The following is a 12,834-nucleotide window of genomic DNA, read 5'->3' on the forward strand; positions in this document are numbered from 1 at the left end:
TTAATATTTTCAGTTACTGCTGCAAATGTTATTAATGTTATGATATATATTACAAGAAAGTTAATGCTCTCTGATTGAACAAAATCTTTTTGAAGGCGATAAAAAACAGTATAAAAAAAATTGTCAAAAACCCACAAAAAAAGGTAAATAACCTCTCGTCAAGTCGAGAGTATTTCTACGTATCTCATACTAAATATCTGATAAAGCGACAATAACCATAAGAGAAACCCAAACCAAACCCAAACAAAAAAAGAAGTGGGGGGAACGACAGGCGACCGACCCCAAACCCCAAAAACCCACGAACGACTTAACATTAATCTTTTCCCATTTAACGATGCGTTCAACAAGAATGTTGAGCGAGGCAGCATCAAAGCAGGTGATATGCCTCTTTCTCACTCTCTCTGTGTGTCTATCTCTTTCTTTGTATGAAACATTTCCCTACGGTTGGAGATAATAACAGAAATAAATGTTACAACATGCAACATTCAAAATCAAGTGCAATCAACGATGACACAAGAAACATAAACATAAAAAAGAAGAGAAAGAGGTGAAAGAGGAGAAAAATGTAAACTGCATACAAAACGAAAATTAAAGCAATAATAAAAAAAAAACTGAAAATGAAAATAGAAAAAAACGTGAAAGAAAAACGGAAAAGCACAAGTGCATAAATGTGTGCCACCTGCCCCCTCCCTCCCTTCCCTGTGTGTGCGTGTGTGCTTCCTCTTGGTGTGTGTGGTGTTGGTGTGTGTGTGTGAAAAAGAACAAGCTCGGAAAACGCTTTTTGTTAATTCTATTAAAGTTTTAGAATAAATATGCATGAATAGATACTTATGTTTGTTTGTTTGTTGGAATGAAATTGCTGTGGAATACATTAACTTGTTAATACCCTGCATATTTATATGTACATATTTGTCAGTGATTAAGTTATTAAATTAGTAAGAGAACATTTAATGGGATAAATAAGACTTATTAGGGACAAGTTCATTTAGAACTTGCTGGTGAGCTGAGTTTTACTTCAAACTTAATTGTTATTGAGACTTTTGCAAATTCAAAAGCAAAACTAAACAATTGTCAATTCTTGTGCTGAAAATTTGTGGAAATTCACTTCGTTATAAGTGGGTATATTTCATTTGATCTTTTTTCAAATAAATTCTTTTGCTTGCCGAAGAATAAATTTCACGGAAACACTTTAGATTGGATTATATGGAGCTTCAGAACTTTCTTCTCATGGGCAAACCTTTTTACATGAAATTTACATTTTTACGATAGTTATTATAGTCATTTTTATGGTGACCGATGGAATCTTAAAGTCAGAGAGTTCAGAAAGATATTTTAGTACAGGGTCGTGGAATCGGCTGTCAAAAATGTAAAGGTAAAACGAGACTAACATCCCATTCTGTAACGAAACATTTTCAACACCTTTTGCCTTATTTACACATTAATGTTAGTCCAAACTTTTTTCTTCACCTGTTAAACGCATACATTTGAATGTAAAAATAGATTATTTTTAAAGGCAGTTTTACCATTCCTGTATTTTGTTCATCCAGGAACAAATTGTTTTAAAAATTTCTTAAATGTTGGGCCAAAAATTTAAAAGAAACTAAAACATTCTTTAACTAGGCACTAAAATCCAATCCTCGTCTTAGCCGATTGTGTTTTTATCAAATTGTATTTAATTGATACATGCTAAATATTATTTAACTAAACAAATTGATTTTTAAAGTCGGAGATCTCCAGCATAAATTTCCAAATCTTTAGCTTTTTATCTATGGGACACAATAAGTTTATAGCAAATGATACAAATCTTGGATTCTTCATTAAATTTTGAGAATTTTGATAATTAATTAAATAATTAAAATAAATTTGTTGGTGCATTTGTTAAAGTTGACTGTGTCTTTAAAAATTTGTTACATAGAGTAGAGATTACAAAATACACACATACATATACATACATATATGTATATATAAAACAAGGAAGAAGAATTTGAAACAAACATCAAATGGGTTCGTTGGTCGAAAAGGGGTATGGACAAGAGATATTGAACGGCAGAGGGGTGGAAGGGTCGCGTGCAGCTACCTGAAACTGAAATTTTCCCGCATTAGAGAATCTCTTTTTGTTGTTTTTGTTGTTGTTGTTGGTTATATTGCACGTCGACAGACAACGCAGCATAATGCAGTGTGTGCAAGTGAGACAGAGCTAGAGCGAGAAGATAGGGTGAGAGAGAGAATAACATTGTTGCTGGACATGAGAAGTGGGTGAGGTGGGGGGAAACAGCAGTTGGAAGTTTGCTTTTATTTTCTTGGCGTGCATTTATTTTTTTTTTGTTTACTTTATGCTTTCGTTTATCGACCCGTTTTCTTTGTGTGTGGTGTGTGTATGTTCTCTCTTCCTCTCTTGCAGCGTTCTCCATTTCAGAGAGGGAGAGAGAGTAAACAAGCATAAGATATTGTTTTTTTTTTATGTTAGTTAGGAATACTGGTAAAAATAGTTGTTTTTCAAATATTCTTTGGCGGCTACTCAACTATAAAGATTTCCCCTCTCTTGAAGAAACTCACCTCTGTCGACAGTGTTGTGCAATACTGTGAAATAAATAGCGGGTTTTGAATAGTGGTTTTTACATTTGTTTTGCTGCACTTCTTTCCCATGTTTTGACTTGAAAAATGCTTAAAAAATGCATTTGAGAGAGTGTTTAATTTGTGATCGAGCAGAATTAATTGTGCACTGCAGCAGGAGAGTTGCTCGAGTTGTGAACTAAGCGTTGACTCGTCGCCAGATTCATGTGTAGGTGTGGCCAATGTGTGGGGCGAGCCTCATTTAAATGTTATATGTGTGTTAATCCTAATCTAAATCTCCCGCTATTTGTGTGTTTTTTTTTTGTTTGCAGCGGCGTGGCCACATCCCTGAGCTGCGCCGACTCCAGCACTGGCTCCAGTGAAGATGCATCCGAGCCAGGCTCTCCCGTGAGCGACGATCACCACCTGCACCACCACCACAAGATGCCGCCACAAATACTCAGCACCAGCAGCACAAGTAACAGCTCTTCTGCATCCTCCTCGGCCCCCGCCACCGCAGCATCCACAGCTACAGCCACTGCCTCCACACCCGCGCCAGCTACATTTAGTCCTAGCCAGGGAATCAACACTGCCAAAGTGACGACGACAACGCCAAGCACGACGATGACGACGCCACAAAGAAATCCAAATATGCTGCCTACCCTGCAATGGCCGTGGAACACCAATTTGGGCAGCACCTCAACAGCTGTTCCCGCTTCAGTGGCCAATAAGAAGCGCTCTGCGGGCGGAGTCATGGCAACAGGAGGAACAACGGGGGGATTGGGAACAAATGAGCATACGACTGCCGTTGGTGCCAAAAAGTCAAGGGGAGATCCGTTGGAGGCAAGCAAAAGACTGAAATCCATTGCCCTGGAAGAGTCACAGACCAAAATTACGGGTTTCTTCAAATCCCAAATGAAGGCCAGTCCGGGTGGAAAGCTATCGCCGCCACCGCCAGCAACAACCACAACGACAAGCACCGCTTCCGTTTCCGCTTCGACACCCAACCAACTGACCATGAGCACGCCGGCAACGACTGCATCATTGAATAAATATTTCAATATTCTATCGCAGTTGAAGGAGCAAAAGCAGCAACAGGCAGCAGCGGCGGCAGCAGCAGCAGCAGCTGCGGCGGCGGCGACGGCCGCTACAGCGTCAACATCGACGGCATCTGCCACCCAGAAGCTAGCAACGCCTCCGCCAACAGTAACTATGACGACGCCAGCGCCACCTCCCATGATTATAGCCACAACGGGAGCAACTGCTTCCACTAGTTTGCCTGTGCCTGCGCTCAAGAAGATCGAGAGGAGCACCAAGCAACCAGCCAAAATAGCCCAAGTGGCGCCGAATTTGAGGAAAACACCCAGCAGCAGTAGTAGTAGCTCCTCCTCGAATGGCTCCAATAGTTCCTCATCCTCAACCTCCTCGGCGACGACAGGCAAATCGCCAGCCAAGAAACATGTGGCCATAGCTCCACGCACGCCGGAGATGAAGCAGCTGATGCAGCAGAATAAATCCTCAGCCATGGTCTATCGGACGCCATGCCAAAAACTGGCAGCTGCTCCAGCACCGCCACCTCCTCCGCTACCAACCGCTGTGAATCCCCCTCCCCCACCTCAGCCAACTGCCAATCCCACACTGTATCAGCTGCCCGCTGTCCAACTGCCCAATCTAGTCCAGCTGCCACCACAATTGGCAGCTGCCGCCAATATCATGCAACTGAATAATGTGGCCAAGGCGGCGGTGGCAGCGGCGGCTAACAACAATGCAGCCGCTCAAGCAGCACAGGCGGCACAAGCTGCAGCTGCCCAGTTCTTTCTCAATGGAACGGTGTTTAAGCTGCAACAGGTGACCACGGCCACCACGACGACGGCCACGACGGCTACAGCAGCGGCGGCACAAGCGGGCGGAGGGGTCAATCCCTTTGGCTTGCTGAGTACCAATGAGCTGCAGGAATTGTTCATCAAACAGCAGCAATTCCAGCAACTACAAACCAAACCACCCACATTGCCATCTCTGCCAGCACCCGCCCCACCAACTGCAGCCCAATGCTCGTCTCCAGCGAATCCCGCTAATTTGCAGGAGCTTTTCCAGCAACAGATTGCAGCAGCGGCTGCTCTGCAACAGCAACAACAAGTGGCAAGATTGGTGCAGCAGCAGCAGCAACAACAACAGGGAACAGGACCCGGAGGCGGACCACATGGAACGGGCGGAGGAGCAGCCACCGCTCAGCCACAGCCCGTGTTCATGGCCACTCCCGCGGGACTGCTACTAAATGCAGCCACTCTCCCGGCCATGTTGGCCCAAGCAGCGGCGGCCATATCAGCGGCCAATCAGCAGCAACAACAAAAGATGGCAGCAGCCGCCACCCTCGCTCTGCAGCAGCATCACCAGCAGCATCAGCATCATCAGCAACAGGTCCAAGCGGCGGCGGCAGCAGCTGCCATGAGCCTGCAACCGTTGCCAGCTTTAAGCTCAATCTTTGAGCCAACTCCAGAGCAGCAGCAGCAGCAACAACAACAACAACAACAATCCATGATCACTGCCAGTAATCCTCCTGCGCCTGCTCTCCCTCCACTAGCCAATGGAACCAACTCGAATAACACTGCCACAAATCAGCAGGGACCACCACCACAGAGAGTGATGGCTAAGGCGCCGCCAACCATAATGCATAGCTCGAGTCAACCGCCGCCATTGGTCACCATCTCATCGTCCTCCACATCGACGGGAAAAAGGCCAAATACCTCTTCAGCTGGCGTGAAGCCCTATCAGAAGAGGATGCAAACGCAACCGCCTCAGTCTCAGAAAACCAAATTCATAGCCACGCCCACCACACCACCGCCCCTGGTGCCCACCTCGAGTAACAAAGAGATGGTGCCCGCTTTAAGAAAGACCAACAATGTTAACACTGTGAGTGTGCCCACTCCACCGTTGGTTAGCATTGCCCCCTCCAAGTTGATACCGACTCTTAGCCTGGCCAAGCCGCCGCCGACTCAGCAGATACCGATCCAAATGCAGACACAGATCTCACCGCCAGCGCCTGATCTCTTTGATTTGGTTAAGAATTCGAATGGGGCCATTAGTATAGTGGCCAAACCCACTATGACTATAACGATGACATCGCCATTGCCCTTCAGTTCACCAAGTAGTCGCTCCTCGCCAGCTCTATCGAGTTCCAATTCCTGCACCTTATCCGCCTTTAGCAAGATCAGCAAGATCGAGACGACGACAGAGACGACGACCAAGATGTCCAAGGCCGTGGCCCCGCAATCCTTTGCTGGTCAATTGCCACAGACGAGGACGCCGCCAGTGGTGGAGCATGAACCACTTCCCGAATTGCTGCAGGATTGCAGTAATAGCAATTCCAATTCGAATTCCTGCAGCAGTTATTCGAATTCAGTGAGCTCTGCGGCGGATCTCTCATTGGAGGCTTCCACCCCTGCTTCACCGTCGCCTGCTCCTTCTCCCTCGGGAAGTAGCAGTGGGAGTGGCAGTGCCAGTGGCCGCCGGGCGGCCAGCCAAACGGATATGCTTAGTGAAATGGTTACCTCCTCGTGCATCTCGAGTGGTGGCGAGGATTGCTCTCAAACCACGCAATCCACGACGGGCATGAGCCCACCTCTGAGTGTGGTTGTTGCCGCAGCCGCCTTGCCTCCTCCGCCACCTGCCTCCAGTACGTCGAGTGGAAGCAGCAACTATGACGAAGAAGATGACAAATCCGAATCGGTTGGATCCTCCGAGTCGCACAAACGTCTGAGGGATTTGCCCACTCCAGAATCTGGCATTGGCGGCAGTTTAAGTAACAGCGAAAGCAGCAATTCCATCATAGATGCCAGGTAAGTTCCATCCAACCACCCAAAGAGTTCTCATAATCATCTTTTCATGATCTTCTCTTGCAGCTCCAGTTTGAAATCCATTTCGGCTTGTCCGCCCACATCCGCTCATTCCGATAGCAACTCATCGTTGCCGCCCGCCTCACCAGACGACAGTTCTTCGACTGCTGCCACCATGGTGGATGTGGCCTTGGCCGAATCCGCCAGCAAAACGTTGCCCAAAAGTGCCATCTCTCCCATTCTTTCGCAGCCCAAGACCATACGCTTCCCCGCAGGAGCAGGAGGAAGCGGCGGTAAGGCCGGAGCCAAGCGACACGACGGCGTCTGTTATTGGGACAAGTGCAACAAGAAGCACGAAAGCAACTCCAAGCTATTGGATCACATGCAGACGCATCATGTCAACACGCAAACGGGTCCATTTGCCTGCCTCTGGGTTGGCTGCAAGGTCTACAATAAGGAATCATGTTCCCGCCGTTGGCTAGAACGTCATGTCCTCTCGCACGGCGGTTCCAAGCAATTCAAATGCATAGTCGAGGGGTGCGGCCTGCGTTTTGGGTCACAGGTAAGCATCAATACCCATCGATTTTCCATGAGAAGTTTAATTTTAATTCGAAATTCCACTCATTCTTTAGCTGGCTCTTCAAAAGCATGTCAATAATCATTTCAATGCCACCGACAATATCAAGGAGAGCACCAGCAAGCGCACCTCAGATCCTCCAGTGCCCAAGCAGCTACGCAAGAATGGCAAGAAACTTCGCTATCGTCGCCAACCTTTTTCAGGTGAGTTGAGATTAACTTGAATTCAAATTGGGTTACATTCCTAACCCTTCTTTATCGAATTTTTCGATTAGCTCGCATGTTTGACTTCTTCGACACTGGCATAATGGAGGGACTTCAGCATCGTCTGCGACAGATAAGCACATTAACCAATGGTGCCCAGGCCATAACCTTCCAGGGACAATGTCTGATGCGACGACGCAATAGCCAAGGCTGTTATGAGTGTTTTGTGCGCTGGTCTCCACGCGAAATGTAAGCGAAACGATCTATATATAGCACTGAGGAGATGTAAACTAAGTTCAATTTGTATTTTCTTTATAGCATCTCCGATGAATGGCTGCCAGAATGTCCGAATCGGACGCGTCAACATACCAAAGTGTTGCACATAAAGCATATGCGACCAGCAGAAAAGACACGGGTGGAAAGTTTACTGAGTACGGCATTTAAGTTGCGCTACGATGCGCAACTCTTTGCCGATGATTATAATGTCAATGAGCAGCAGGAGCAAAACAGTGACTACGACTCGGAAGACTGCAATGAGGACGACGACGAGGATGAAGACGATGAGGAGGACGACGATGAAGGGGAGAATGACTATGACGATGATGATGAGGAGGAGGAGGACGATGGCATTTCGGCCAGCATCAGTTCACGCAGTGCCAGCAATGAAACCGTTTCGAGCTACCAACAGGTGCTGACCATAGCCAAACTGCAAATGCAGCAGAGGCGTAAACATCCGCGTAAACCGCCCAAGATTAGGCCACCTAACAATCCTCACCAGCAATCACATTTGGTGCCCACAGATGCCTTGGTGCCCATCTAAACAACAAATCCAACAAACAAACAAAAAAGTATTCTCTTAAGTAATTATAAACAAAAAACCAAGCGACAAACGAGTAAACAGTGACAAGTAGTTTTAGTTTTTCTATAAGCCCTAAGTTATCATATATATATATAGCTCTATGACATATATATACACTATATTGTAATCCATCTTGTGTAATATATAAACCATATAGATTAGTAGACAAGCGCCTCCCTTTGTGTGGGGGGCTGCCCGAACGCCACGCTTATCATTTTCGTGTAGTAGGTGTAGATTTTCTTTAGTTATGTGTTTTTCTTTTCGAAATTGATTCCAAAAAAAAAAAAACTTTTGTTTAGTAAATTTATCCATGAATGAATCATTCAATTTTGCCTCCCTCCCCCCATATATCCCGTCCCCAAAACACCAACGAGACATTAATCATTATACTCCCAATCATCAATCGTTGTTGTATATATACGAATCCAAAGTCCAACAAAATACAAAACAAATAAACCAATTCAATTTGGCAGAGTGACCCACAACCCGCTACTTATGTTCAAGCAAAACTATAATGAACAAATTAACATTAATATTTTTTGCTAATTGTAGTTTGTAATTATAAATTTAAGTTAATCTTTAAGTTGTACAATGTTCGAAAATTGAACTGCCCCAGAAGACAAAACAAAAAACCAAGAAGGAAAGAATGATAGATGAAATTGTGACCAAGACTTTTCCTTTTCTATGTACATATATATTTTGTTCATTATCTTTTTCGATGTTTATGTGTGTGCGTTATTTTTTTTTTATTTGTTCTGTTGGCTCTTAATTTTCGCTTAAATATCTTTTTGTTTTCGTTTACATTTTCACCAAAACTTCCATTTAAGATGAAGAGAAAAAACGCAGCGCACACAACAACTAACAATGACTAAAACAAAATCGTAAAAGTTTATTAAAAAAAGAAGCAAAGAATACAAGACTTGAAGCATTTACAGCTATAAATAAATAGTTTAAACAAATGAAAGCAAACAGCAACAACACTTTGTACTCAAATTTGAACAGCAATGCAAAATGAAAAACAGTTTTAAGTTCCAATCCAAAATTAATTAATTTAGTAAAAATTATCTTTAATTCGTCAAATGTATCTAGAACAAAAAAACCCAACAAATCGAAACGAAAACTGTACATAAAAAAACTAAAATTCTAAGAAAGATTAGTTTTGCTCTTTAAATTTAACATTTAAATAATTAATTTAGAAATTAGCAAAAAACAAAAAACCCAAGAAATAAAAAAAAAACCAACAACAATTCACAAAGAAAACAAAATTAAACTTGCTTTTTATATAAATAATTTTGTTGAAATGTTCAAGACATTTATTTGCTTCCATTACATAAAAATTTCAAACTTTTTGTGTACATATCGAGAAAACGAGAACTTGTCGAATGCTGCATTCAAGAGGATATTGAAACGATAAATTTAACCAGATTTGAACTGAATTGAATATTATGATTTTGTCTAAATGCCAATCAATTATAAACGCATAAAAATATAAAAAAAATTAAAATTAATAAAGTAAGTAAAAACGGAACAACAAAAAACTACATCAAAGTCGAAAGTGAAGTTCGAAAACTCAACACTGCCAAAAAACGAGACGAGAAAAATGACACACAAATAACAAATCGACAATGCAACAACAACTACAAACAACACGAAACAGTTGTTAAAAACGACTGATAAATTTAACAAGCAAAAAGGAAAACGTAAAAACAGAATTCATTGCCAAGAAAAAACAAAATAAAATTGTAAAAATTGTTTAAAGAATTTATAAGTAAAAAAGGATTAATAATTTGCTAGATTACTACTAAAAAACCTTAAAAATTAACAGAAAATGGTAATTATTATATATACATACAGCTAAATATATATCTCTGTGTTGTCTAAAAGTAGATTGCATCTAAATATTCAATTAGTTTTAAGCTGCTACATACAAAAAGAAAAAACCCGTTTGATAACAAGTTTTTTAGTTTCAGACTTGGACTGATTCTCACTATTTTCGGAAATTTAATTTCAATTCCATAAAATATCTATAAAATCGGTTGAAAAACGACAACTTAAGTTCAATATCTTAAAGTGATAAGTTTTTATTTATTTATCATAGTAAGCTGACTTCTCATTCATTCGTTTTGTACTTTTTCAAACTGTTGTGTGAGTTGTATTACAAATTATTGATCGGGGTTTTTTTCAATTAATGTACAGCTCTAATTACGTATATATATACACTCAAAAATGTACATAAAAGTGAAAAAAAAAACATCTTCCTTTATACGATTTTTATATGCTTAGAGCTGATTCTGCAACTGAATCACAACTGTAAATATAAATATACATATTAGCATGTGTATATGAATTTAAAGCAATACTTTATAACAATCGCGAGAGTTTAGTTATCAAAATTATTTATTGATTTAAAACATTTCGAAAGCCTTTAACGTATTCAAAAAAAAAAAAAGGAAAAACAAAATTCAAATAAAAAATAAAACTACCTCGAGTCAAGTTTTCTAAATTTAAAAAAAAAAAACACAAACAAATTGAACAAGGGAACGGAACGTATACAAAAACAAACCGAAAACAAAAAAATTAAATAAAAGTAATGCAAACAAAAATGGGTCATCAATAATTACAATCTGACGAAAGGACATCCTGATCGTCCTTGAAAAGGCCGAGTTATAAGGACATTTATAGTTTTATTGCGACTTTTTGGCCATTTTTGGATAAAAATAGAAAATCCTTCATACAGAAATGGGATACAACTTTGGGCACTTTAATTCGAAGAAATCATTAAGTAACAAATAAAAAAAATAAAATAATATTTAATTAAAACTGCTTTAATAACTGATAAACCGAAAATCTATTATGATTAGCAAGCCAATGTACTAGTATATACATGAACCATTTCTAAACTATTTTTAAATAAAAGCCACGCCAGGCAGTTTGGCCCCAAGAATCTTTAGGATTTGTGTCGGGCCAATATTGGCTATAGCAACTGGTAGTTGCTACAATTTGTAACTAATGTAATCAAAATAACATTCTACATATAAAAGAAGTAAACATATATATACATCATAACTATATTATATATGAAAAAACACATACACGACAATTTAGATTGTACCAAAATGTTTAAACAGTGACCCATTACAGAAACAGAACAGATACATTAAAGCAAAATGTAAACGTGCTGAAAAGATGAAAAAAATATATATAGACAGAAAAAAATATTACAAAACAAACAATGTCTTTTATTTATGCAGTAAGAAGCATTCAAGATAAAATTCAATCATTCTCAGCTGTCTTCAGTAATCTTTTAAATGCGCTAACTATTTTCTCGAAGCGACATCTCCGCAGGAAATTGACCAATTTCCAAAGGGTTCCTCCTGGATCAGAACTATGGATTTGCGTTGAAGGACTTTCTGTTCCTATAAATATACGAAACTATACGAATAACGACCTTATAACCCCTTATAACTCCCAGATCACAGGATATCCTTAGGGAAGCAGAAAAGAAGAAATGGCAAATATCTTGCGATTCTTTTTAAGACTCAAGCTAAAAATGTGTTATATCATTAAACTTTATTCATTAAAGCTGAGATATTAACGATTTTGTTGTTTTCCAGAATTTTTTGGGCCAATTTGATTTCTCAACTGACAAGAACAACAACAACACAACAACAACGACTACAGCAACAAACGCAACAACAACAACAACTACAACAACAACTACAACAGCAACAACAACAACAACAACTACTACAACAACAACAACTACTACAAGAACAACAACAAAAACAACAACTACTACTACAACAACAACAACAAAAACAACTACTACAAGAACAGCAACAACAACAACAACAAAAACAACAACTACTACTACAACAACAACTACAACAACAACAACAACTACAACAACAACAACAACCACAACAACAACAACAACAACAACAACAACAACAACTACAACAACAACAACAACAACAACAACTACTACTACTACAACAACAACTACAACAACAACAACTACAACAACAACAACAAACACAACAACAACAGCAACAACAACAACAACAACAACAACAACAACAACAACAACAACAACAACTACTACAGCAACAACAACAACTACAACAACAACTACAACAGCAACAACAACAACAACAACTACTACAACAACAACAACTACAACAACAACAACAACCACAACAACAACAACAACAACAACAACTACAACAACAACAACAACAACAACAACTACTACTGCAGCAACAACAACAACAACAAAAACTACAACAACAACAACAAGAACAATTACAACAACAACAAAAACAGCAACAACAACAACAACAATTACAGCAACAACAAGAACTGCTATCGTCCTTTAAATTAAAGTAAAATAAAGACTTGTAATTTTTTCTAAGTCCCAAATTTAACCAAGTAGCCAAAAAACTGGACCAAAACCATAAAATCCTTAATATCTCAGCTCTCCGCAGGACTACTGGGATGTCCTTTGCACCGGAGATACACCTTGATGATTGGAGTTTTATGACACCACTTTCGTCCTGATCCTTTACAGGACTCGCGAGATATTTGCCATTTTTCGTCAAACATAAAAGTCCTTTTATCTCAATTTCCTGAAGGACTTTCCAGGATCTGTTAGTGTCAGTCGAAGCGGATCATTAAGACCTACAATCTGACAAAAGGACGTCCTGTTCGTCCTTCAAATGACTGAGTTATAAGGACATTTATGTGTTTTTTGCGATTTTTGGCCATTTTTCTGAGCAACCCCCTTACAAAAATTCGAGCACTATTTAT

The 12,834-nt window shown here is 40.3% G+C and overlaps 1 protein-coding gene across 2 annotated transcripts in view; it reads left to right on the forward strand.

Moving 5' to 3' along the window:
* The window catches only part of LOC6639727 (zinc finger protein jing), a 154,657-nt gene extending 146,432 nt beyond the window's left edge, over positions 1 to 8,225 (forward strand). The window contains exons 1-6 of one of the 2 annotated variants that reach the window (XM_047009998.1): positions 2,513 to 2,786; positions 2,886 to 6,389; positions 6,453 to 6,948; positions 7,019 to 7,166; positions 7,238 to 7,415; positions 7,485 to 8,225. In XM_047009998.1, the coding sequence (XP_046865954.1) occupies positions 2,779 to 2,786; positions 2,886 to 6,389; positions 6,453 to 6,948; positions 7,019 to 7,166; positions 7,238 to 7,415; positions 7,485 to 7,986 (4,836 nt within the window). In that variant the 5' untranslated portion in view covers positions 2,513 to 2,778 and the 3' untranslated portion in view covers positions 7,987 to 8,225. Of the gene's footprint in view, positions 1 to 2,512; positions 2,787 to 2,885; positions 6,390 to 6,452; positions 6,949 to 7,018; positions 7,167 to 7,237; positions 7,416 to 7,484 lie in introns of those variants that run through there. The other variant, XM_023181854.2, reaches the window with a different exon arrangement.
* Positions 8,226 to 12,834: the final 4,609 nt, after the last annotated feature.

The sequence above is a fragment of the Drosophila willistoni genome, assembly GCF_018902025.1.
Source record: "Drosophila willistoni isolate 14030-0811.24 chromosome 2L unlocalized genomic scaffold, UCI_dwil_1.1 Seg196, whole genome shotgun sequence".
Classification (NCBI taxonomy): domain Eukaryota; kingdom Metazoa; phylum Arthropoda; class Insecta; order Diptera; family Drosophilidae; genus Drosophila; species Drosophila willistoni.